We start from the raw sequence: 27,938 nt of genomic DNA, 5'->3' as shown, positions 1-27,938 counted from the left end.
GTTCATAGACTTATTCAGTGGATGTTGACTAAACACTGATAGAACATCACTGATAGAGGACTGGTATAGAAAGAAAGTCCAGAAATGCATGCAAATATTCTCTTTTGTTGAGGAGCATGCGTTGAAGTTGAGGAGATAGTTGTGTGTAGAAATAATTAACCTCAGAATTCTTAGAGCTGAAAGACCCATTCAAACCCTGGAATTTGATAGAGATAACTCACCGTGGGAAAGAGTATTAATCCCTTCCAAGAGTGCGACCCTCACGACCTGATTCCCTTGGTCTCAGTATGCTCTTTGAAGGGCTCTCACCTCTCAACACCATCACGCTGAAGACCAAGCTCCCAGCACATGGACCTTTGGGTCAAGCCACATGTAAACCGTGGTACTACTAGTGGAATGCTTTCATGCTCTGCGATTCAAGAGTGAGTACTATTCTGGTGGCTAGTAGGGTACCACTATGCTTAACTGAGATTAGAGAATCTGGAGATTAGGGACAGATGACGAGACTGGTTACAGAATAGAAGTAGTGACAGTTACATGGCCAGAATTAGGCATGAGGAGACCGATCCACTAATCGTGAATCAGCTAGAACTGAGAGTCAAAACTTAATAGACAGAAACAATGTCTGGCTCAGGATGACTGCCTTGCAGAAGCAGTCCTTGAGCAGTTGTTTCTCTAGGCAGCTAAGGTGCCCACATTCCACACTGGAGTGCCTGGGTTCAGTTTCTGACTCTAGTTTCCTTCCATTGTATACCCTGGGTAGCAGTGATGATGGCTCAAGTAACTGGTTTTTTGCCACCATGTGGGACACCTAGGTAGTGTTCCTAACGCCTAGCTTTGGCTCCAGCCTGGCCCCAGCTGTTGCCAACATTTGGAGTAGTGAACCCGTGGGTAAGAATTCTCTGCTTCTCAAATACATAAATGAAACTTAAAAAAAAAATAAAAGATGTCCTAATACTTACAACATTTTCCATATACCACACAAATGGGCTCCCTGGACACAACCCACATTTTTTTTTAAATTTCATTGAAATTTTTTTTACTTTTGTATTAGAGAGAGAGAGAGAGAGAGAGAGAGAGAGAGAGAAAGAAAGTAAGTGCTTCCATATATTGGTTTACTCCCCCAGAGTCCTTCAACAGCTGGGACTGGGCTGAACCAAAGCCAGGAGACAGTAACTCAATCCAGGTCTCTCCCATGTATGTGGCAGGGACCAATTCCTTGAGCCACCATTACTGCATCCTAGGGTCTACGTTAGCAGAAAGCTGGAAACTGAATCCAGGTACTCCAATGTGGGATGTGGATGTCCTAACCAGCAGCTTTTACTATGTTAGGCCAAACGCACCACACAGCCTACTTTTGAATTGTTCAAACCATTCTATATCTTGTCCTGTTTCTCTTGCTTCGTGATTTCTTGGTTTGTATTGTGGTTACACGTTTTCCTTGCCTGTAAGATTTTAATTCTCCTTGGTCACTACTTTTTTTTTTTTTTTTTTTTTTGACAGGCAGAGTGGATAGTGAGAGAGAGAGACAGAGAGAAAAGTCTTCCTTTTGCCGTTGGTTCACCCTCCAATGGCCGCCACGGCCGGCGCGCTGTGGCCGGCGCACCGCGCTGATCCGATGGCAGGAGCCAGGAGCCAGGTGCTTTTCCTGGTCTCCCATGGGGTGCAGGGCCCAAGCACCTGGGCCATCCTCCACTGCCTTCCCGGGCCACAGCAGAGAGCTGGCCTGGAAGAGGGGCAACCGGGACAGAATCCGGTGCCCCAACCAGGACTAGAACCCCGTGTCCTGGCGCCACTAGGTGTAGGATTAGCCTAGTGAGCCGCGGCGCTGGCCCTTGGTCACTACTTTGACTCTATAGGGTATGTTTCTGTCTCAGCATTGGTTTTCCTGCCTTACTCTGCATGGCTCAGAGTTCACCCCTACTGTTGTTATGTTCACATGGTTCACATTGCCCTTGTTAGCAGAATACCTTACCTTTGCTTTGGAGAAACTGAATTGACCCTGTTGGCTTTGTACTTGGGCTAAGTAATGCTGATGATGGAAGCTGCTCTCCTGGAGGCTGACAGTGCTAAACTGCTAAACCAGCTGAGAGGCCAAAAATGGAACTGTGGGCTGTGCATTCATGGGCCCATTCTATTCAGCCTTACAACTCAGGCTGTTTGCATTTGTCTTCCCAGCGTCTTTTGGAGCAAGGCCTGATTGCTACTGCTTTGGTCTGCTTCTTAATAGAAGTGTCTCTGGAAGGTGACCCTTTTTTTCCTTGTTCGTAGCACCGTGTTCTTCCTAATTGATGTCCTGAGAAAATGCATTGCCTTATCTGTCCAAATATAAGATAGTTTTGTCTCCCAGACATTCCTCTGAAAAAAGGGAATGTCTTTATTTCAATTTTTGAGTTACTTTCAGACTGTTGGACATTATCTTGAATATAAAATATTGTTTGGGGAATATAAAATATATTTTTAGCCTAAAATTGCTAACTTGGATTATTTTTCTTGACAATATATGTAAAAGAAAAAGGAAAATAATTTAACCGAGGCTTAGTTATTCTTGGTGCTGTAACCATCAAGTGTTAGATATCTTAATAATCAAAGTGAAACTGAAACTTTTAAAAATACTATAAGCTGTTAAGTGTTGCAATTGCAAGCAAACATGTCTCTATAGGATTGTGGAAATACAAGGAAAATAACCAAAGTCATCTTCACTTGCTCTGTACTTTCATACACCCAGTCAGTACTTCTGGTGGCAGGTGTGACAGGTGTTAACCCCCAACCGCAACCTGTTCTGCAGCAGACACTTAATTGCTGTGTGCCCTCTAATTCAGTTTAGTTCTGAGATATCTGGAGTTAGCTGCAGAGCCCACAGTAGAGGGCTCAGTCTGAGGGCCGCTCCCTCTTCAGATGCTAGTTGCACACATAAGTTGTCACCTGTGCTCCTGACAGTCTGGTGTTATACTTCAGGGTTCCCAGGCCCCCTGCCTTGAGTTTGATTAATTTGCTGGGGCTGCTCAAAAAACTCAGGGAAACACTTACATTTACCCATTGATTATAAAGGGTATTACAAAGGATACAAATGAACCGCCAGATGGAAGAGATGCATGGGACAAGGTATGGGAGAAGGGGCATGGAGCTTCTAGGCTTTCTCTCAGCGGGCTGCCCAGCAGGAAGCTCCATGGCAGGAAGCTTTTCAGAAGCCCCCAGAACTCTGTCCTTGTGGTTTTTTATGGAAGCTTCTTTATGTAGGAGTGATTGATGACATCATTGGCCACGGGTTTATCAACTCAACCTTCAATCCCTTCTCTCCTCCCTGGAGGCTGGGGGATAGGACTGAAAGTTCCAACCCTCTAATCACAGGATTGGTTCCCCTGGCAACCAGCCCCATCCTGAGGCTAGCTAGAAGTCCCCAGCCACTAGCAATTCATTAGCATACAAAAGACATTCTTATCACTCTGGAGATACTGAAGGATTTAGGATTCTATGTCCAGAAATGGGGACATAGACCAAATATATTTTTCACTATATCACAAAAATAAATAAAAAATCAACTGTTACTTGAATGGCTTTGGACAAAAGCTCAGTGACAGCGTTGTATTTGGATCCAAAAGTGCTGGATCTCTTTAGATATACTGTAGAGGAAACACTTTAGTAGAGAATGAAGATCATGTGTATATAAAGAGGCATCTAGCTGGGCAGATTCAGGTCTAAACCGCTGCTCCTAACCTGTGCTTCATCTCATTTTTTTCAGCTATCATGGTCCTGGTTGTGGTTGGGTGTGTGTATATGTATGTTTGTTATTTTTGATTGTCAGATAACTATACATATTTATGGGTGACATTGTGGTATTTCAATACATGTATATCTTGCATAATGATAAAATCTGAGTAATTAGGGTATCTATTACCTTAAAGTTTATCATTTCCTTGCAGTGAGAACATTCAAAATCCTCTCTTTTAGCTATTTTGAAATATGTGTGAAGTGTATTACGGGTAACTATAGTTGCCCTACTGTGTTATAGTTGGACCAGAGGGAGAAGGTCTGGTTTTGATTTTGATTTTCCCACTTTCCTGTTTACATATCTGTCTTCAGATCTGATGCACTTCTGTGACTTTGCAACCACATTTCTGAATTCCCTGCTGCAATTTCACTTCTATCCAAAGGTCATCCCTGGACTACCTTAAAGAACTCTAATTTGGGGCTGGCCGGAGCTGTGGTGCAGTGGGTTAACACCCTGACCTGAAGCGCAGTCATCCCATATGGGTGCGAGTTCGAGACCCAGATGCCCCTCTTCTGATCCAGTTCTCTGCTGTGGCCTTAGTGTGGTGTTCTCATGATGCTGGGCAAGCGTCATGGAGCTGCAGCTTCCAGTGAACCCTGTAACTGAGCACAAGGAGAAACAACTGTGTTGTTAAGCTGTGAAGTTCAGAAATTTAGGCGTATTAAATGCATTTTTGATTAACAATATTTTCGGCTCACAATGGACTTATCAGGACATTATCCCCATCATAAGTTGAGGATAAGCTGTACCTAACTTTGCATTTGTAATTTTATTTTCTTATCCTTAGAGAGGACCACTCAAATTGCAAATGCTTCAGACCACACAAAATCTGGATCCGCCGCCAGGTTTCACTAAATGAGATTTTTTCTTTTTAATTTGTTTTCATCAACTTGAAAGGCAGAGTGACAGAGAGAGGGAGACAGAGAAAGAAAGAATGTCCATCTGCTGGTTCACTCCCTAAATGCCCACAACAGCTGGGCCTGGGCCAGGCCAAATGAGAAGCCCAGAACTCCGTCCATGTATGTCTCATAGGTGGCAGGGACCCAAACTCTTGAGCCATCATCTGCTGCCTCCCAGGATGCATTAGCAAGAAGCTGGATGGTAAGTGGAGGTGCTGGGACTGCATCTCACATGCCAGTAAGGCAATGGGTGTTCCAACCTGTGCCTTAACCCCCTGTGCCACAGTGCCTGCCCTCCCTGGGTGTTTTGCCAATACTTATTTCTTACACTTTGTAAAACATAGAGTAAACAAGTAAGTTTTGAGAATCCCCAAATCATTGTAAAATGAGTGCTTCTGATGGATGTTTTACAAGTTAACTGGAACTTACTGGCAGCCAGTGTATTTCAATGTTAGTGTGAGTGAGTGCTATAAAACTGGAATTCAGAAAGTAAGCATTGCAGTGCAGCAGGTTAAGCTACCACTTGTGATACAGGTATCCCATAATGAGCTCCAGTTTGAGTCCCCACTGTTCCACTTCTGATCCAGCTCCCCGCTAATGTACCTGAGAAAGCAGCAGAAGATGGCCTAAGTGCTTGGGCCTCAGCCACCCGCATGGGAGACCTGGTTAGAGTTCAAGGCTCCTGACTTGTGCCTGGCCAAGCCCCAGACCTTGTGACCATTTGGGGAATGAACCAGCAAATCAAAGACCTCTCTGTTTCTCCTTTTATCTTTGTAACTATGCCTTTCAATTAAATAAATGAAAAACAAAGCAAAGCTGGAACTCAGATACTCAGTATAGTTTCAATTCCAAACAATATTTATGTGAAACCTACTGTGTGTGATGAAGATACTGATCCAGATTTCTTTGTTTCTAGATAATTTAAATTCCATTTAAGAATTCTTTGTAATGAACTGCCTTAATGGTGAATTTTAGTTTCCAGTCCCTTGGAATCTTAATAGCAGTTCTGTTTAAAGAAATAAGAACTTGGAGGCAACAAGATCAATGTGACTAAATGCCAGGGAACAGCAGTGAGAAATTTTTGGAACCAGTCATTTGATGTTTGCTGAAACAATGAAACTTGTCAGGCTGCTTGTGCTGATGAAATTGTTTATTTTTAAATTATTAACTATTTTAATATTAATATCTCAAGGGTCCTTGTCATATATTTAGATAAGAATTCTAAATATCAACTTGAATAAAAGAGGCGACGTGGTAAGGTTTAAAATTTATTTGGTGAAATGAGAGAAACACACAGAAACGGAGGGCTTTATTTAAGTTCCATACCTAGTGAGAGAGCAGACCAGGGGCCACGTGCAGGTGTTCATAGGGCAGAGCTGCATGGGGAGAAGAACTGCACAGGCAGGAATGACCGCAAAACCGTGTGGTGCAGGGGCAAACAGGGCGAGGGGCAGCCAAAAGGCCATAAGCCCAGAGGTGGGAGAGCAAGGTGGTGGGGGAGCGCGCTCCACGTTTTTTATTCACTCCCAAAAGGGGAGTGGTTACATAGTCTGATTGGCAGTTGGGTTATACAGGCGGGATCATATAGGGGTATGAGATCACGCACTGGGTGGAGGGGGGGGCAATGTCTTCAGCTCACAATTACAATTAATTTAATCTCATCTGTCTGCCCATATCACTATGGATTTCAGAGCATAGGATGTGAAATAAAAAGTATCTTTTTGGGAGAGAGAAACACACACACACACAGAGAAAATATCTCCCATTTGCAGGTACACTTCCCAAATGGCTAGAACAGCGAAAGCTGGACCAGACCAAAGCCGGGAGCCAGGAATTCCATACTGGTCTCCCATGTGGGTGGCAGGGTCCCAAGTACTTGGACTATCTTCCCCTGCCTTCCCAGGTCCATTAGCAGGAAGCTGGATAAGAAGTGGAGCAGCAGGGACTCCAACTGACACTCGTATGTGATACCAGCACTGTAAGATGTGACTTAACCTCCTGCACCAAAATGCCGGCCCCTCATCTAAACTTTTTATTTAAAAAAGTATGATTGTATGGGAAAGGAGTATTATACTTTATTAGATTCTTAAGAAGTAGAACATGGAATTATATACCTAGTTTCACTTGAATTAGAAAAAAGAAATCTTGGGGCCAGTGTTACAGCATAGAAAGCTAAGCTACCTCCTGAGATGCCAGCTTCTCATATCAGAATGCTGGTTTGAAACCCAGATAGAGTTCCAGGCTCCTGGCTTCTGCCTGGCCCATTCCTGGCCATTGTAGCCATTTGGATAGTGAACCTGCAAAAGGAAAATTAACCTCTTCCTCTCCCTCTCCAGATCCCTCTCCCTCTCCCCCTCCTTCTCCCTCTAAAATCTTAAAAAAACAAACAAAAAAACTCAAAACCTTTGCATGTGTTCATTCATTCATTCATTCATTGAAAGAAAACTTAATTAAGCGCTTCCTGTGTATTCATTCTATGTTTAGATATACCAATTCAGCTTATAGTTTTATAGGAAGACAAATCATGAAAAAGAGTACATGAATGGTAGTCTTTCTCATTCACTGCTCTCTTAGCCATGCTAGTCTTTCAGTTTCTGAAAGTTAATACTCTTTGCACTTGGCTTCACAGTGCTACTTGTGAATATATTTATTAGGATGATTATCTCCTTAATATCTGTTTCTCTAGATATTGTAAGTTCTGTTATCAGGGACCATAAAACCACTTCATTGTCAATACCTAACCAGTGTGAGGATCCTGGGGCCATTTGCAAAGGAATCTCCAAGGGAAAGTGCCTGAAGTGCCAATGAGACCCATCTGCTTTCTGGCCCTGGATTAAGGACTTGCTTACACACTGAATATTCTGGGTATAGGTACTTTTTTAAAAGGCTGGAAAGGGGATGGGCTTTGTGGCATAGCGAGTTAAGCTACTGCCTGAGATCTAAGCATCCATATGGGAATAGGTTTATGTAGTTCTTGGCTTAGATCTGGCCCAACCCCAGCCATTGCAGCCATTTGGGTAGTGGACCAGCAGATGGAAGAGCTCTCTCTCTCTGTCTCTCTCTCCATAACTCTGTGTTTCAAATAAATGAACTTTTTAAAAAAAGGAAAAAAGCCTGCAAAGAAAAAATTAAAATGTTAATGGCACTAAGACTCTAGTTATATTTAATTTTTTCTTAGTTTTGTTTCCTAATTAATGTTTTATTTTTATAAAAAAACTTAAAAATTAAAGCAAACGCTATCCCAAAAACCTAAACGACTGAACAATAAGATTTCTCAGACAAAACATTGGCTAGACCCAGTAAAAATAAGTGATTGTTCCAAATTGTGAAAAGGGTTTGCCATTAGTGTGTGTACATGTGGAAGGTTCATTTGGAAATTTAAGATTATCATTCGGGAAAGATGTGCTCAAAGCAGTGATTGTCACTAGCTCATCCATGTATCCTAGGCCTTCAGCACAGTGCCTGGAACCTAGTGATGGTTCAATAATGGCTATTAGTAGAGATTTGTTATTGATGCATTAATTTTGTTTATGTCACTGTTCATTGGAATTGATGCACAATGATGTTATTTCTGTCATCTTGGTTTTTAGGTAGATTGGGGTCAACTGGACTATTTAGTTGTTGACATGCCACCAGGAACCGGAGATGTGCAGTTATCAGTCTCACAGAATATTCCTATTTCAGGTAAACCTTTACGAGTTTAGAGTCATTTCTACTTTGATATATTGATATTGCTATGGAGAAAAGCAAATACCGTGGCAGGCAAACCTTTTTATGTATTAAAAAGGAATTATCTCCAAATTTTTCATTAAAGGTCAGAGGGATACATTGAATTTTTCAAAAATATTACCAGCATGAGTATATTTATAAAAACATTAAGATATTTTGAAACAGTGTTGATATAAATCTGTGTTCCAGAGAAGCAGCAACATTTGTCTAGTAGAACATGGCTGTTTTATGCACTTCTATCCAGCACTTATGGTATTGGTCCACAGCAGGCACTGAATACTGAACAAGACTAAATATTAGGAAAATTGGCTTTTTAGTAAATACATCTATGGAAGAATTTTATATTCTGTTAATTCTTTAATATTAATGCAAATTTTTTAAAAAGCACCATTGAAGCAATTAATCAAAATAGCTTATGTCAAAATATAGTATTTTAATATGTAGTAGGTAGAATATTTATGATGTAGAATCTAAACTTTATATATTGAATCTGAATATAAAGATTTTCCTGGATTCTGCTGGAGAAATACATATGAGAGGTCTTCAAAGACTTAAAGGAAAATGCGTATCACAGAAAATTATGCATAGGTATACAATTTCAAAAATTGTATATATTTTGTATTTATTTTATTTATTTGAAAGGCAGAGAGACACAGAGAAAGAAGGAGTGAGACAGAGACAGACAGAGATCTTCCATCAGCTAGTTTACTACTCAAATGCCCACAGCAGCCAGGATGGAGCCAAGCTGAAGCCAGGAGCCTGAAACTCTATTCAAGTCTCTCATCTGAGTGGCAGGGACCTGAGTACTTGGTCCATCACCTCATGTCTCCAGGGTGCACATTAGCGGGAAGCTGGATTCTGAAGCAGAACTGGGACTTAACATTAGTTGCACTGATACAGGATGCGAGCATCTTAACTGCTGTACCCGACACCCAACCCTGCCTTGCCTTGTAATTCCATTTCCTGTGAACTTTTTGTTGTATTATGGTTTATAACAATTTCTGGGAAAACAGCATTTTTAAATGTCTTTGCCAATCATTTACTTAATGCTTGTCCAAGTTATGACATTGACATTTAATTGCCAAAAGATTTAGAATCAATTTTTTGACAATTACATATGTTATTTGGAAAATCAATATAGCCTCCTTAATATAGATTTTTTTCTGTTTTAGTACATGTTTAGCTTTAATGGAATATAGGAATTCCCTTTATAATCATCATGATATAGCTTGCTTTTTCTTTTTCTAAGTAGTTTTGTGATCATTTATAATTCTTTTTTTTAAAAAAATTTCTTTAAAGGGTAATAATTGAAAGAAAAAATATTCTTTTGCATCTATAATATTTTGTTATTTTTAGTGAAGACATCAATATCATCTAATAGCGCTTTTTTTTTTTTTTTTAGATTTATTGTATTTATTCGAAAGAGTTACAGAAAGGCAGAGAGAGAGGGAGAGAGAGAGGTCTTCCATCCACTGGTTCACTCCACAGATGGCTGCAACTGCCAGAGCTGCGCCAATACAAAGCCAGGAGCCAGGAGATTCCTCTGGGTCTCCCACATGGGTGAAGGGGCCCAAGGACTTGGGCCATGCTTTCCCAGGCCATAGCAGAGAGCTGGATCAGAAGAGGAGCAACCGAGACTAGAACCAGTGCCCATATGGGATGCCAGCGCTTCAGGCCAGGACTTTAACCCACTGTTCCACAGTGCTGGTCCCAGCGTGTTTTTTTTTTTTTTTTAAGATTTATTTATTTATTTGAAAGAGTTATAAAGAGAGAGGAGAGGCAGAGAGAGAGAGGTCTTCCATCCAATAGTTCACTCTCTAGTTGCTGCAATGGCCAGAGCTGTGCCAATCTGAAGCCAGGATCCAGGAGCTTCTTCTGGGTCTCCCACATGGTACAGGGGCCCAGGACTTGGGCCATCTTCCACTGCTTTCCCAGGCCATAGCAGAGAGCTGGATCGCAAGTGGAGCAGCCAGGTCTCAAACCAGTGCCCATATGGGATGCCTGCACTGCAGGCGGTGGCTTTACCCACTTCACCACAGCGCTGGCCGCTCTCTATTAGCTTTTGCTTTCTATTGAGCAACTTTCTTTAGCAATTCTTGTACTGTAGGTATATTAGTGATTAACAGTCTTAGTTGTCTTTCATCTGAAAATATATTTTTTTTATTCTTGAGGAGTATTTTCTGTAAATACAGTCTTTAGGATGGTTTTATTTGTTTGTTTATGTTGTTTTCATTTAGTACTTTAAATATGCTTTAATATTCTCTTCAATCCTCTATGGTTTTTGATGAAAACTCAGCCATAAATTAACTCATTCTGTTATTTACTGGATATTGTGCCCTTCTGTTTCTCTTGATGCTTTGAAGACCTGTTACCCATCTTGAGCTTTCAGAAGTTTCACTGTACCTTTCTCTGAAGCGAGGAGAGAGCTTCCACTTTGATTATGGCCTTATCTAATTAAGGTCGGAGTTTGTGAACTCATAAGGCTTCCATAGCGTTGTCAGCTCATAACAAGAGCCTCAGGTGATTACTGATGTCATAAATAAGAGTGTCGATTGTTAAATCAACAACAGGAGTCACTGTGCACTTACTCCCCATGTAGGATCTCTGTCCTTAATGTGTTGTACTATGTGAATTAATGGTAAAAATAGTCTTCAAACAGTACTTTATACTTTGTGTGTCTGTGTGGGTGCAAACTGTTGAAATCTTTACTCAGTATAGAGTTGATCTTCTGTATATGAAGATAATTAAAAATGAATCTTGGCCGGCGCCGCGGCTCACTAGGCTAATCCTCCGCCTAGCAGCGCCGGCACACCAGGTACTAGTTCTGGTCAGGATGCTGGATTCTGTCCCGGTTGCCCCTCTTCCAGGTCAGCTCTCTGCTGTGGCCCGGGAGCACAGTGGAGGATGGCCCAGGTCCTTGGGCCCTGCACCCCATGGGAGACCAGGAGAAGCACCTGGCTCCTGCCTTCGGATCAGCGTGTGCGCCGGCCACAGCGCTCTGGCTGCGGCGGCCATTGGAGGGTGAACCAACGGCAAAGGAAGACCTTTCTCTCTGTCTCTCTCTCTCTCACTATCCACTCTGCCTGTCAAAAACAAAAACAAAAACAAAAAAAAACAAAAACAAAAAAATGAATCTTAATGAAAAAGGGGATGGGAGAGGGAGTAGGAGATGGGATGGTTTGGGTTTGTGGGTGGCAGGGTGGGTATGGGGGGAAGAACTGCTATAATCTAAAAGTTGTACTTTTGAAATTTATATTTATTAAATAAAAGTTTTCTATTAAAAAAAAGGTTTCACCATGAGATACCTTAACATGAGGTTGTTTATGCTGATTTTACTTGATGTCTTTTTTTTTTTTTTTTTTTCCGACAGGCAGAGTGGACAGTGAGAGAGAGAGACAGAGAGAAAGGCCTTCCTTTTTGCCGTTGGTTCACCCTCCAATGGCCACCACAGCCGGTGCGCTGTACTGCGCTGATCCAAAGGCAGGAGCCAGGTGCTTCTCCTGGTCTCCCATGGGGTGCAGGGCCCAAGCACTTGCGCCATCCTCCACTGCACTCCCTGGCCACAGCAGAGAGCTGGCCTGGAAGAGGGGCAACCGGGACAGAATCCGGCGCCCCAACCGGGACTAGAACCCGGTGTGCCAGCGCCGCAAGGTGGAGGATTAGCCTAGTGAGCCGCAGTGCGGGCCACTTGATGACTTTTGAGCATGTCGAATCTGTAAATTTTTGTATTTATAAAATTTGAGAGGTTTTTTTTGCCTTTTTAAATCAAACTTTTTTTTCCTATTCCTTTTTCTCCTCTTCTCTCCTTCTGGGATTCCAACAATACATTTATTAGAATATTTAATATTTATGTAACATCTCCCTGCTGCCCTGTCCAATCTTTTTTCTCTGTATTCTTTACATGGAATAATTGTTGTCCATCTTTGTGTCCATTTACCTTTTCTTCTGTCACTTCCATTCATCTGTTAAGACCACTCAGTGAATTTTAGAATCTTTTATACTTACAAATTTTAAAAATATTTACTAAAGTGTTCGCTAAATAAAAGATGCTCTTTGTACCTTGAAATGCCTATTGCAAGTTGCCAAAATGCTTATTATTTATCTGGATACTACATTGATAAAATTGACATGAATTATCATTTTTGTCATGCATAATGACATGACACCTTGAAAAAGTTTAATTTACTTCACACAGATAACAGATGTCTGTAAGTAATTTTTTGTGTTCTGAGCTTGACTATTAGCCTGCACCAACCTTGACCATTGCAGCCATCTGGGGAGTGAATCAGCAGATAGAAAATCTCTGTGTGTGTGTGTGTGTGTGTGTGTGTGTCTGTGTCTGTTTGTCTGTTTATGTCTCTCCCTACCCCCCTGTCAAGTAAATAAATCTTTTTTTAAAATGTTATATTCACAAATTTTTGTCCATATGGAAGGTCGATTCTAAGCACTGTAGAGGACAGAAGAATGCCTTTTACAGTCCTTTATTACACTGGAGTTCCTTAACTTTGTTTTTGACTCTCAGATCAGTTTTGAGAATTGGTGGAGAACTGTAGATCTCTCCAGGAAAATGTGTTTATAATTGTTATACTGAAACACTAATTTTATGTTTAATTCCATGAGTTTTACAATCCCCTGGTTGAAAGATCCAGTTATAAAAGATAGAACAAGGTGAGGAAGAGAGAGTAGCTGATAAGAAAAGAATATAGTATGTAACTATAAAATATGAATAGCTATAGTCTAGAATATGGTAAGTACTATATAAGAGATCTGTACAACAAAGTGATAGAAGGGTCTATGAGGGTTTGAGGCAGATGTAAGACACTCCACATAGATGGGCCTTAAAGAAAAATGATGCATCGTCAAGCATTCATGATTGCACCATACCTGTTTGCTTTGCTTTTTCTTGGCAGGTAGAAAACTGAAAATGAAATTGTGGGGCCAGCGCCGCAGCTCAACAGGCTAATCCTCCGCCTTGCGGTGCCGGCACACCGGGTTCTAGTCCCGGTCGGGGCGCCGGATTCTGTCCCGGTTGCCCCTCTTCCAGGCCAGCTCTCTGCTGTGGCCAGGGAGTGCAGTGGAGGATGGCCCAAGTGCTTGGGCCCTGAACCCCATGGGAGACCAGGAGAAGCACCTGGCTCCTGCCTTCGGATCAGCGCGGTGTACTGGCCACAGCGCGCCGGCCACAGTGGCCATTGGAGGGTGAACCAAGGGCAAAGGAAGACCTTTCTCTCTGTCTCTCTCTCTCTCACTGTCCATTCTGCCTGTCAAAAAAATAAAATAAAATAAAATAAATTAAAAAAAGAAGAAATTGTAAGTGGCTTATAATTCCACTAAAGAAAATTAACATATGTTTCACTTTCAAATCCAATCTGTATCTATCTATCTATCTATCTATCTATCGTATATAAGACACACACATATTTTTAAAAGATTGGGGCAGGGCAGGCATTTAGGTGCAGTGGTTAAGACCCTGCTTGGGACACCCACATCCTATAGTGGAGTGCCGGTGTTCAAGTCTCAGCTCTGCTTTAAATTCTAGCTTCCTGCTAATACACATCATGAAAGTCAGCAGTAAAGCCACAAATGGTTGGGTCCCTGCCCCTGTATGTGAGACCCAAATTGACTTCCTGGTTCCTGGCTTCATCTTGGTTCAGGCTCACCTGTTGCAGGCATTGAAGAAGTGAATCAATGGAAAAAGACATTTCTCTCTCTCTTTCTCTCTCTCAATAAATAGTATGAGGAGAAAAAAAAACACTGTTCCTCAACAGAAGAGACAAAGACTAATACAAGCATCGAATCTCAAAAATCTATTTCACTCCAATACATTACATTTCAGGTACTCTATTAGTTACCTTAAATCAGGGGAAATATGACATCTGTCTTTTTGGGACTGGCTTATTTCAGTAAGTATCATGGTTTCCTGTTGCATCCATTTGTTGCAAATGATAATTTTATTTCTCCCATTACTATGTTGTATTGGAGTCTATGTCTCTGTAGATCCATTAATGTTTCTTTTAAATAGGCAAGAATCCTGTAATTAGGTGCATATATTTAATATAGTTACATCTTCCTGTTGAATTGATCCCTTAATCATTATGTAGTGCCTTTCTTTGTCTTTTTTAACAGTTGTGTTAAGGTCTAGTTTGTGTGATATTAGGGTGGCAACACCTACCCTTTTCTGCTTTTCATTAGCATGGAATACCATCTTTCATCCTGTCACTTTCAGTCTGCATGTATCTTTATTGGGTGATATGTGTTTCTTGTAGGCAGCAAATAGCTGGTTCTTGTTTTTAAGTCCATTCAGCCAATCTGCCTTTTATTTATTTATTTATTTATTTTTTGGACAGGCAGAGTTAGACAGTGAGAGAGAGAGACAGAGAGAAAGGTCTTCCTTCCGTTGGTTCGCCCCGCAAATGGCCGCTACAGCCAGCGTGCCGATCCTAAGCCAGGAGCCAGGTGCTTCCTCCTGGTCTCCCATGGGGTGCAGGGCCCAAGCACTTGGGCCATCCTCCACTGCCTTCCCCGGGCCACAGCAGAAAGCTGGACTGGAAGAGGAGCAACCGGGACAGAATCCGGTGCCCCGACTAGGACTAGGCCTGTGCCAGTGCCACAGGAGGAGGATTAGCCAATTGAGCTGTGGTGCCAGCCCAATCTGCATCTTTTAACTGGAGAGTTGAGTCCATTTATATGCAAGGTGACTATTGATAAGTAAGACTTGGCTCTGCCATTTTCCCATAAATATTCCTATTGTTTACCTTGGATTTCTTTTGTGCTGGGAGATTTTCTGCCTTCACATTCTTTTATAACATATATATTTTAAAAATTTTAAGAAGTTAATAAAAGGCCTAGATCTTTAAAAAGACTATAGGTTTCTGTATAAAGTGGTACTGTGATGGACATCTGTTCAAAGTAAACTTATATTTAATGACAATTTTCACTCTCACAGGTGTTGTTCCTTTTTTCTTAAATTTTAGAGTAATTTTCTCAAGGTCTTACAGTTACCATGGTTCATAGTTAAGGTTCACATTAGTCCTGATTGGGTTTAAAACTCATGCTATTAAGCTCTATATCAAGTAGCCTTAATGCAAAACCCAACAGTATTTGACTCATTTATTTTTCTGAGTTCAGCCTCTTTGCCCATTCAAACCTTCTTAGATTATGAAATAATTCTATTATTCTAATCTAGGTATTCTAGATTAGAAAATCTAGTAAAAATATACTTTTCTGTGAATCAGCCTAAATATGTGTACCCCTCTGTGATGACTGTCCAACCAGGTATCTGTATGGGTGCTTCCTGTACATGGTAGCTTTTTGAGAAATTATTTTGTGCCTCTGTAACTCACACATTTAGGGAGAGGTCTGGAGGCCATCTATTAACAGTTCCTTTGGCTTTAGCAATATAGCCCCAAGTGATTCTTTAAAAGACCATTATCATTTTGGGCCTGATTTACACTAGTCTTAAATATGTGGCTTGTTTCTAAATATTCTGCTTCTCTATAGAATTGTAGCAGTTCTGGTATGTTCATATTGTGTGTTATTATGTTAATAATGAAATTGATAATTTAAAAAACTGTATTTTCTACAGTGAACATATGAATTTCACAACTAGAAAAAAATAGCAAACAGTAAAAATACCCTACTGAAAAGGATGGAGGAGTACAGAGGGGGCACATGCGATTGTGCCTCTGTGTGTATGTAATTGATAAAGCATTTTTGTTACAGGTGTAGTTCCTGAGGTTTGGCTTTATTCAGGCCAGTGTCAGTTCACAGCTCACCAGTCTAAGGAGACAGCAAAATTGAGCCAACCTCCAGGATTTGGAGAGAATAGTACCAACTTAAGAGCTGCTGGCTTGACTGAATCCAGGCCTTCTTCCATTCTAATTATCTGGACAGCCTGTCAGAAACAGATCTGCCTGTCAAGGCTTAGCTAAGTTATCTGTTCTCTAATTAAAAATCTAAATTTCCTTTCCTTTATTATCATTGACTTTAAAATTCTTTTTTGTTACCCTGTGTTGAGATACTCTCTGTCCTGCCTTTTCTTGTATCCTATATCCTTTAGACTCCCATTTGAGGCCCCTTATGATTGTCTTCCGCCCAGAAAAACCTTACATACTGCCAGTCCCTTTCTCCCCTTTACATGTATTTGATCCTCACTTAAAATGTCTTTCTGACTGAATCAATGAGTACCCAAATCCTGCATAACCTTTAAAAGAAACTGCTACCCTCCTCAGTCCTCCAGTTGGGAATCAGCTCCCTCTCTCTTTGGAATTCACATAGGGTTTTATTTGAATCAGTCCTACAGCACTTCTTTTGTTCTTCATTCTATTCCTTCATAGCTGTGTTATCTTCTCTACCAGACTGGTCACTCCCTGGGAGGCAAAGCTGTTTCATTCATCTTTGCCTTTTTCTCTGTACCATACTCACTGCCTTCCTGCAACTACTCAGGAAAAATGTTCAATCAGTGAGTGAGTGCTTCCTATATGTACCTATATTGTCTCCCCTGCTAAGCTATACACTGCTTGAATGCAAGAATTTTTTCCTCTTCGTCCTGGTAGCTCTTTGAGTACCTTAGGCAAGAGGTTACATAATTAATATTGACTGAATAAATGACAAAGCTAATCTTTCACCGTTTATGTGAAGATTCATGTCCCCTTATCTTCCTTTCCATCCTGCTAACTCATTCCTGTAATCCACCCTTCCATCCTGTTTTCACCCAAGTGTTTTTCTGTGTGTAAAAGAAACATTTAAAAAAAGCACCATACATTTTATTTTTAAAGAATATTTTCATTTGGGGTATTTATTTATGCTATGCTTTTTAACTTTTCTAAATAAAATATCCTTGTCCATTGGTGCCTTTTAGTATTCCTTTTGTTTTAGTGTCTGGGATAATAATGTGTATGTGGTTACCTGCTGTTTGGTTACATAGAGGCTGTGTATTAAATTACAAGATATAGAGTTCTTTGATTACTTGCTATGATGTTATCAAGGTGCTAAAGGCCTCTGACTCTCATATCTTTACCTATGGGACATCTGTGTACACCAAAGACTAATGAACTTCAAATGAGCCAGTGAATGTAAAAGTGCCACATACATGTTTGGTATTTCTTAGAAACTACTTGAATATTGTAAAAGAGCTTTTGGGGATGAGGAAAGTGAAATGTGCATTGGAAAGAAATGTTCTATGAGCTCTGCATTTCTTCAAACCATGTTGAGAATAAAATTAAATGCTTTATACTTGGAAAAAGACATTCTTTTGGGAAATTCATAGAGGCAGACCGGCACAAGCAAAAAGATCCTTATTTTGAATGCTAATTAGTAACTCTTTTATGTGTTCTATTTTGTTCCATGGAATGGATGACAAGCTCATTATAAGAAGAAATGTTAAAGAAAAAAAATCACTTATTTGTGTTAAAAAGTAGTGTATGGCAACAACAGAGATAAATGTGTTGACAGAAGTAATAGTGGCTAATGAAATAAATTTGAGCATACATGGACTACCAAATCATTAAATATTACAAGTGTAGACTAGAACCCTACTTAGTAATCGCTGTAGGGAAAACAGATAGGATAAAGGATGAGAAATACCAATTATAGTCTTTCGATTTTCTCTCATCTTATTGAGCTTGCCAAGGGGAAGAAGACAGAGTTGTTAGTACTGGGTTTGTTTATTTTATTTATTTATTTTTGCATTTATGTGTGTGAGAGAGAAAGAGAGAGAGAGAGGGTTTACTAGGTTTTTGCTTGTTTGTTTAGCTTGTAAATTAGTTGTTACTGTGTACTGAATTGGGTAGATTCCAGGGATGACTCATTTTTTTGTTTTGTTTTGTTTTGTTTTGTTTATAGTGCATGCTGATGCAGTCTTAGAGATTATTGATCAGTTAACTGCTTTTCCGTAATAGAAGAGGATTAATATTTCTTTGAGAAACATTACAATTTCCTGGAAGTTTTGAAAATATATGCAGTATTTTAGTATTTGAATTCTGATAGAAGTTGCCTAAAATAGTTTTCCTTTTTTCCTTTGCTTGAGCTGAAGTCCTCTGTAAGACTATCTGAAGACGGTCTTAATTTGATTTTAACTCTTGGGATTAAATGAAGAGTTTATGCCTCACCTAAAATACGTGAAGAACGTTTCAGTACTTTGTTTGTCTTAAGCTGCTGTATTAGCTAAAGACCTTGCAGGAAACATATGGAACATTTTAAGAAGTGTTAACATTCAACCAAGGGTCTTGTTACAGAGGTGTGGGCAGCATTAAGGAAACCAACAAGGGATGGTGAAGTGTCCAGGAACTAATGACAGTAGGGATCGTTTACTGCCCCTCACCCTGCAGAGGTACAGGAGTAAACTCCTCACAGAACCTCACTGCCTGATGGAAGGTCCAGCCACTGCCAGTACTGCTGTGAGTACTGCAGAGTGGCTGGTGTGAGGGCGGTAACAATACCGCAAACTCTTTCTCACCCACACTCTTCTTCCCCGGAGAAAACTCAGGTGTTGCAGTCCACAGAGGCACTGCTCAGGCAACTCCGCAGGCACTGTTCAGGGTAGAGAGGGATACATAGTGATAATGGCGTGATATCCTTGATGTCCTTTCTTGTCTAGGACTCATCCTATCTCAGCCCTTTAGATAGAAGGAAAGCCAGAGGTCTTTATTCTTCTCATTTACTTAAAAGAGATGGGTAGAAATTTTAAATTATCCACTTAATATTTCAGTATTGTTTAAAGACATTTATTGTTTGTGGAAGGTGTTGGGCATATTGCCACAATGTCTGAATTCCCATTGACTCATCAAAATTCTCGAAATAGAACCATGCTCATTTATGTCCACCATGCTGTTTTCCCTTCTGCCAGCGGCTGACTTGCTTCAGTCAGTTATCTCTTCTATGGAAACATTTTTTGACTGCCAGTTTGAACAGTGGTTTTTGTAATCCAGTTGGGGACTTCAAGATCAGAAATTTGTTATTGCCATGTTAAATAAGTGAATGATCAGGGGCCGGCGCCGTGGCTCACTTGGTTAATCCTCTGCCTGCAGCACTGGCATCCCATATGGGTGCCGGTTTCTAGTCCCAGATGCTCCTCTTCCAGTCCAGCTCTCTGCTGTGGCCCAAGAGGGCAGTGGAGGATGACCCAGGTCCTTGGGCCCTGCACCTGCGTGGGAGACCAGGAAGAAGCACCTGGCTCCTGACTTCGGGTCGGCGTAGCTCCGGCCGTAGCAGGCATTTAGGGGGTGAACCAATGGAAGGAAGACCTTTCTCTCTGTCTCTCTGTCAAATAAAAAAAAAAAAGTGAATGATCATACGCCGTTATTTGAAATAATTTTCTTGATTGTCTGGTGTTTTCTCTTTCAAACTTAAAAAAAACAAAAACCTTAGTTTCATTTAGGTAAACTAAATAAAATTCTGGTTTGTTTGGTGGATTTTTTAAAAAAGGTTTATTTATTTATTTCAAAGTCAATGTTACACAGAGAGAGGAGAGGCAGAGAAAGAGAGAAGGGGGGGGGTGTCTTCCATCCGAAGGTTCACTCTCCAATTGGCTGCAATGGCCAGAGCTATGCCGATCAGAAGCTAGGAGCTGGGACCTTCTTCCGGGTTTCCTACCTCTTACGGGTGCAAGGGCCCAAAGACTTGGGCCATCTTCTACTGCTTTCCCAGGCCATAGCAGAGAGCTGGATCGGAAGTGGAGCAGCTGGGTCTCGAACCCGTGCCCATATGGGATGCCAGCGCTTCAGGGCCAGGGCATTAACCCGCTGCGCCACAGCACTGGCCCCTAGTGGATTTTTTAAATAGCTTTTTTTTTCTTAATTGTTTTCAGATATATAAGAAAATTATTTAAAGGCATTAATATTAATCTTTTGAAAAACTGTTGAAAACCCAAAGAGAAGTATTTGGTTACTTTGGATATCAGTGCTATGTTTCCTCTGTATTTTTACAATTCATAATACTTCAAACTGTACAGCTAGAAACATGCTTGCACCTTAAAGGAAGACAGGTTATAGCTTTTTCTAGTATTCAGGGATACTAAATCTTCATTCATGTTTTCAGTTTCCAGAATGGAATGGTAAAGGAGACAGTTAATTTTGAACTTCTTCCAGGTGCACTGTCTTCCCATACAAGTATTGGGCAGAGTTATAATGAATGGATCCTTGGCAAGAATTGCATGATGTGGAGAGTGTTATTATTTTATTTGTCAAATTATAAAATTCCGTTCCAAAATAAATTTGTCTTGTTGTTATACAAATCATGACCAACTGTTAAAACTAGAAATTGTACTCCAGAGTTTTATCTTTTAGGACATTTGAAAGGCCACCACAAAATACACCCAACACCAGAGTTAAAGGAAAGGTTTATTGTCGGGTAGGGGGAAACCTGACAGGCTGGAGAGAGATGGCAAAAAGGGAACTTGTGCGGAAAAACAGGTCTTATTGTAGCTCTGCAGAGGTGAGGAAGTGGAAGCAGCGAATCCCATTAGAGTTGGGGGGGAGTTGCTGCTTATGGTTGGGCCATTTGGTCTCCTGGCTCATAATAAGCCAGGCAGGGTCCTGGAGAGGCCAAACCCATTGGGCAGGCGGTGACTGGGCCAGAGCCCAAGCTGGTGTCCAGGGCTTGAAATGGCACCCCAGATAAGACGGCACCATTTTACTAACAGCATTCCTGGTATTTCAGTCTGCAAGTTCAGTCCTTGTTAGATTAAATATAATTCCAATGGCTAGTGAACAGCATTTCTGATCCAACTTTAAGAAGAAATACTTATTCAGTGTTTGTGTTTTTTGGCTATTTAACTTATGCCTACTACAAGGTTAAGTTATATTGTATCAGTAATTCGAAGAAATAGCCTGATAATTAATAACTTCCGAACTGGGGTACATTTCTCCTAGTGCTTAAGACACTGCATCACATTTTGACGTGCCCTGTTCCATACCCGATTCTGGCTTCTGATTCCAGCTTCCTGCTAATGCCTACCCAGGGATGCAACAATGATAGCTCAAGTAATTGAGTCCCTGCCACCCAAATGGCTGACCTGGGTTGGGTCCTGGACTCTTGGCTTTGGCCCAGCCAAGCTCTAGCCATTATGGGCATTGGGGAGTAAAACAGTAAGTGGGAGTATTCTCTCTCCCACTCAAACTACTACTACAAATAATAATAATTAGCATTTCTGAACATGATATGAAAAGACCCAGGATCTTAAAAGCTTTACCTTATTATTGTTACAAAGTCAGCCTTCAGAATCACTTGTCTAGACCAGTCCATCTGATATTTGAATTCCTTGAATTCCTACCTGGTATTCATCTAGCCTGTGTTTGGATAATAAGCTTCTGAGGTACTTTATTCCGTTTTGTCGTTTAAGAATTTCTAGGTATTTCTTTCCATGATATACCAGACAGCTAAATTTTCTGAATATCTTGAAGTTCAGTGAATAGGATAACAGCCAATGTGTAATTAGGTCCATATTAAAAATTACTTTTGAATCCATTAAAATATTTATATGTGGAAGAAGTACAAATCCCACAATCTAAAATTGTTTTGTACTTGTGCATAAATGTTATAAATTTTGGTTAGGCTATGAAGTACAGTATAACTCTGAAGAATGTCTTCACATCTGAAGTATGACACTATTTGGATATGGACCAAAGCTTTTCCATATAAAATCTTAGCCTCTGTTCCTCTCTTTCCTGAAATATACCTGAATAAATAAAGTTAATGTAAGCAGAGGGCAGTGATTTTTCTGTCTGGAGTTTCCTTTAAAGAAAGAATATGAACAAAAAGGAATGTGTTCCATTATTAAAACTGCTTTTGCTGGTGGCTCATGCTGATCATGGGCATTCTGAGCTGTATGTATGTGTATCTAAGAAAATTTGAAATGAAAAATATTAAATCTAAGAATTCAGCATGACCAGATGTACACACAAGGGCAAAGGAGCTTTTTGAGCTGTAGAGACATATGTACAACTAGGAGGCTCCCTAAAGTGTTTTCTTATAGGCACAAGGATGGATTGAAGACTGGAAAGAAGCAAGGATTTTATCTTTACTGAAGACATGGGAAGGAGGGGATGAGAGAGAGAGAGAGAGAAAGAGAAACATGCACACATGACAGAGCTCTGTAGAGGCCTCACCTCTCCCAGGGCTTCCCTAGTGAGTGTGGCCTGGAAAACCTAAGGTAGCTCTGTATAGCATCATTGAGGTGAAGTGACTGAAAGCTCATTACTTATTGACTCCATTATATTAAGGAGCCAGTCTTTGTCCATAAATAGCAGATGTGGATCCAGATTCTTTTGATGAACTTGAATCCTAAAGTTCCAAATTGGGGGCCAGCATTGTGGTATAGTTGGCTGCCTACAATGTGTGCATGCCATGTGGGTGCTGGTTTTGTACTGGTTGCTCCACTTCCCATCCAGCTCCCTGCTAATGGCCTGGGAAAGCAGCGGATGACTAAAGTGCTTGGAACCCTGCCACCCACATGGGAGACCTGGAAGAAGCTCCTGACTTCCAGCTTTGGCCTGGCCCAGCAACTGCCATTGTGGCCATCTGGGACTTTAACCAGCAGATGGAAGAGCTCTCTCTCTCTCTCTGAAACTCTGACTTTCAGAATTGTACTCTCTCTCAACAGTAACTTTTCAATACTATGATTTCTGCTGATTATTGTATTTGATAATTCTTTTTAGTAACAACGGACACAATTTTATATAACAAAATTCATTTCTGAGGTGAGCAAAATAATGACTTATCTTTAAGTTGATAAAAATATACCCCCTATTGTGGGCCTGCACCGCAGTTCACTAGGCTAATCCTCCGCCTGCAGCGCCGGCACTCCGGGTTCTAGTCTCAGATGGGGTGCCGGTTCTGTCCCTCGGATCGGCGCAGTACGCCGGCCATGGCAGCCATTTGTGGGGTGAACCAATGGAAGGAAGACCTCTCTCTCTCTCACTGTCTAACTCTGCCTGTCAAAAAAGTATATATATACCCCCTATTGTGATCATAATAAATTCTCTACTCTGTTGGAAGGGAGGATAGAATCCAAAACAGTGACTCATTCAAGAATTATTTATATTTCCTATTGAAACAGTCTGTGAATACATTTGCAGTGAAATTACCGTTTAAATCATGTTTTACTTAAGCTGATACTGATATCAATGCACACTCCTTGAGTAATATTTATAATTTAGAAAGTTTGAGAGTGACAGACAAGAAAGGCAGGTTGGAGCTAAAAAAAAATAACCAAAATCGGTCTGCTTGATATTTAATAAAAAGTATAAATATGTCTGCCATTTTTTATGATAAGCCACAGAAATTGGTTGTTTTCTTTTGCTACAATTATATCTCTAAATAAATCAAGCAGAATCAGCAGCACTAAATATTAAGAGCCCTGTGAATATTAAGAAGAGCAGTTGAGGGTAAGCACTGGCCTTGGCTCAGTGGTTAAGATGTGTTAGGGTGACTGAGTCCCACATCAGAACACCTGGGTTCAATATCTGGCTTCAGTTCCTGACTCCAGCTTCTTGCTAAAGCTGACCACAGGAAGCAGTGGTGATGGCTCAAGTAGTTGGCTTTCTGCCACTCATCTTGGAGACCTAGATTGAGTTCCTGGCTCCTGGCTGTGGTCTGGTCCAACCCTAGCCATTGTGGGTGTTTGGGGAGTGAACCAGTAGTTAGGAGCTCTCTTTCTCTCTCTCTCTCTTTTTTTCTCTGCCTCTCAAAACAAAAATTTGCAATTTTTTTCTTAAATTTCAATTGATTTTGCATTGATGTACTCAAGAATTTTAAGTTACAGAATTATTTCTTTTGTATAATTCTGAGCAGATTTTGTCATATGTGTTTATTGGGTTTCAACACAGAAGTTCTCAGTCAAGCGTGGGAATTAGATACAATCTATGCCCTGGAGACTAGAATGCATAGTTGAGTAGTTCCACACTGGCATAATTATGATCAGACTAACATCTGGAGTAATCAGTTTTAAATGTTTAACTACTCTGAACTCTGACCCAAATCCCGCTATCTAGCATAAATATATTTTCCTTTTAATAGTCAAGAGAATTAGCAATTAAAGATAATACTCTAAATAATTAGTTTGAAGATGTTTACACATTTTCCAGAATCTGCCAGATAATTAACCTTTTATAGTAAATCTAAATTGATAAAAAAAAAAAAAACCTTTAAAAGAGACTACAAGTTGAAAAATAGCATTTAAACAATATTGTTTGTTTGAACTTAGACATGTATTCTAGAAAATGGATAGAAAATTCTCAATGGAATTCTTGAGGTAGGCATATTACCCCAGAAGGTGATTCTATTTATTTACTATTAAACATTGTTTTTGCTGCTGCTGACATTTCCCTACGGTCAGTAGAGGGAGCACAAGTTTTCTAGCAAGCTATCACAGAGCTGAAGTGACATCATTAGATTGGTAAAAAGGGAGAAAATTTTAGGCTAGTTCATTTTGGTTCATGTTTCATAAGCTATGTGAAAAATGAAAATTTATCAGGTAGGAAGCCAAGATCCATAATGAAAAGATTTATAATATCAGTTTTTGGAGACCATATAGTTCCTTTAAAATGTAAAAATATGGATTATGATGCATAGATTAAGGATTAATTAGTTTTATTTGAGATTTTGTTTGTTGTTTATGGTTTGTTTCCTTATCACATATTCTAAAGGTCATTATAGGCCTATCTGAAATTATTATTTTTATAATGTACTCAATTTTTGACCAACAAGAAGTAGTAATTTAATGCGTGCACCAGTTTGTTTTTATATTCTTCAAGAAAGACTGGAAACTTTTTTTCAGGAAAGTACCCTAAATGTTGATTGAATTAGATTAAGGACTTAAGTCATTAATTAAGAACGTACAATTTAGTTGAAAAAAAAAATCTTACAACAAAATGTCTTCTATAAACATAGCTGACAGTTCCAGTGGGATGTTTACATGTTTTATGAGCATCTGATGGGACATGAAAGATGATCATTGTCCATGTCAAAAAATTGTTACTAATTTGTGGTTCAGTGGTATTCTACATAGAAACTTCTTTGGCATGGATGGTTTGTTAGTGACACTGTGTTAGGGTTAAGTATGAGAAAACCAAATCACCTTGATTCACTCTCTTTAGGATCTTAAAATAATGAGCAAAATAATGTCGCTGAACATTTTTTAACATTTGTCCTTTTTTTTTTTTTCATGGAACAGCTCTTCAAGGTAAATAGAGCCAGTGGAAATAGATTCATTTTATAGAGGAATTAATTGAGATGTATTGATACTTAATGAGTTATTCAGAGTTATACAGTATATAACAGTCAGCAAAACCAGAATCCTGAGCTCCTGACCAGTTCAAAGAGTTACCAAGTAAAAATTTGTGCTGTAGTAATTGAAGAGAGCTGATTCTGAAAATCTAGGCAGATTTGTTTAAATCACTGATCCTTTAAGTGATTATTTCATGCAAGATAGTTTTGTTTGATAAAAAAAAAGGGGGAAAAGTGTTGCCCTTGAAGCAGTGTTACACAAAGTATACAAATAATATTTAAAAACAGAAACATATTTACACTATATGAAAGCTAAGAATACTGTTTAGAGCCAGTACAATAGAGAAACCCCTATGTACTAGTCCATATTTAAGGAGAGGATTTGTAGGAACTAGCCAAGGAGATTCCCTGTTTATGTGTGACAAGAATGGCTCTGAGATTAAGGGCCAATGCTTCTTGGAGGACCTGGCATTTAGTATTTCCTTAAATAAGGATACTGGAGCAGTCAGGTTGAGCGGGAGTGGTTTTGGAAATCTTAGTTAAGAGGCAATGCTTAATCATATAATCATAGAGACAGATGAGGCCTTGGAGACCATGCAGTGCATGCACTGGTTTTAAAGTGAAGGAAACAGAACCAGAGTGATCCTGAATTACTTCCCAAGGTTAGTCTCACAACTAGATGGGGCCAGAGCTGGAGTTCCATTTCTTCTAAATGTCTGGATATGAAAAAAACAGTGAAACAGATTAGTAACACAATCTACAAGATAGCAAATTGTGGAAATACATTGGATGTGTAGAGTATAATTTTTTCAGAGATGTGACTTCCATCAGTCTTCAATTAAGGAGAAAGAGAAATGTTGACTAACTTTTGGCTTATTGTGCAGAATACAAAAATATTGCAGAATGTAATGACCCATGGAACTATTTGAAAAGTAACGGCTGGCACCACGGCTCAATAGGCTAATCCTCTGCCTGTGGCGCCGGCACACCGGGTTCTAGTCCCGGTCGGGGTGCTGGATTCTGTCCTGGTTGCTCCTCTTCCAGGCCAGCTCTCTGCTGTGTCCCGGGAGTGCAGTGGAGGATGGCCCAAGTCCTTGGGCCTGCACCTGCATGGGAGTCCAGAAGAGGCACCTGGCTCCTGGCTTCGGATCAGCGAGATGCGCCGGCCACAGCGGCCATTAGGGGGTGAACCAACGGAAAAGGAAGACCTTTCTCTCTGTCTGTCTCTTTCACTGTCCACTCTGCCTGTCAAAAAGAAAAAAGAAAGAAAGAAAAGTAAGATGACAGCCTTGTGGGGAAATGCATAAAGCCATCACCTACAACTCCAGCATGTTATGGGCACTGGGTCGAGTCCCAGCTACCGCACTTCCTATCCAGCTCCCTGCTAATGGCACGAGGGAGACCTGGTTGAAACTCATGTCTCCTGTCTTCTGTCTGGCCCAGTCGTGGTCATTGTGGCCACTTGGGGAGTTCAACCAGCAGATCGAGGATCTTTCCCTCTCCTTTTTCTCTTCTTCTCTCTTTGTAACTCTTTCAGATCTTTGCAAAACAATTATATAAACACAGAGAGATTCATTTATAAAAAAAAAAAACAAAAGTAAGATGAGTGACTTGATGGCAGTTAGGAAAGTGACCTTCCTAATAACTTGTAAGGCTTTGTATTAATAACAGTAATAAACATAAGAGTGATGGTGATATTATTAACAAAAGCACCAGTGTCACTTATTGGATGTTAGATGTATCAGGCATCTGTGTATAGTAGTTCATTGAATTATTGTAACTCAATGACTTAAGTATTACTGTTCCACTTGATAGGTGAAAAAACTGAAACTCAGGTTAAGCCACCTAGTCACACAGGTTGTCAGCTATGGAATCAAAATTTGAAACTCGAAATTTGATCTGTTTGTATTCTAAAGCTAGTATATCTCAAACTTGAGCTATGAATAAACACCCTGTCTTAGAAAAATAATCTGCCCCTATACTCTATATCGACTTATTTTAATTAACAGGTTTTTAACTAAATGTGACCATGTGTCCCTTAAGGTCATACTCATATATAATTGGAAAAAAATATCTAGGGAGCTGGCATTGTGGCATAGCAGGTTAAGCTGCCATCTGGAATGCCAGCATTCCATAACAGCACCAGCTCCCATCCTAGCTGCTCTACTTCCAATCCAGCTGCCTGCTAATGCACCTGGGAAAGCAGCAGAGGGTTGCCCAAGTACTTGGATCCCTGCCACCTACATGGCGGATATGGAGGGAATTCCAGGCTTCTGGCTGTAGCCGTTTGGTAAGTGAAACTGGATGTAAGATCT

The 27,938-nt window shown here is 40.3% G+C and overlaps 1 protein-coding gene across 13 annotated transcripts in view; it reads left to right on the top strand.

Annotated features, from left to right (window-relative positions):
• The window catches only part of NUBPL (NUBP iron-sulfur cluster assembly factor, mitochondrial), a 237,167-nt gene that overhangs the window by 169,578 nt on the left and 39,651 nt on the right, over positions 1 to 27,938 (top strand). For 12 of the 13 annotated variants that reach the window (XR_016217904.1, XR_016217905.1, XM_089309808.1 and 9 more), the window contains one exon: positions 8,262 to 8,355. Coding sequence is in view for 11 of the 13 variants with exons in the window: in XM_089309808.1 (XP_089165934.1) it covers positions 8,262 to 8,355 (94 nt within the window). In the remaining 2 variants the exon portion in view is untranslated. Of the gene's footprint in view, positions 1 to 8,261; positions 8,356 to 11,770; positions 12,806 to 27,938 lie in introns of those variants that run through there. The other variant, XM_089309809.1, reaches the window with a different exon arrangement.

The sequence above is a fragment of the Oryctolagus cuniculus genome, chromosome 12 (genome assembly GCF_051225735.1).
Source record: "Oryctolagus cuniculus isolate XC-2025 breed Fujian yellow rabbit chromosome 12, ASM5122573v1, whole genome shotgun sequence".
Classification (NCBI taxonomy): Eukaryota; Metazoa; Chordata; class Mammalia; order Lagomorpha; family Leporidae; genus Oryctolagus; species Oryctolagus cuniculus.
Note: the sequence above shows the minus strand (reverse complement) of the source record. Positions and strands in the feature narration are given on the sequence as shown.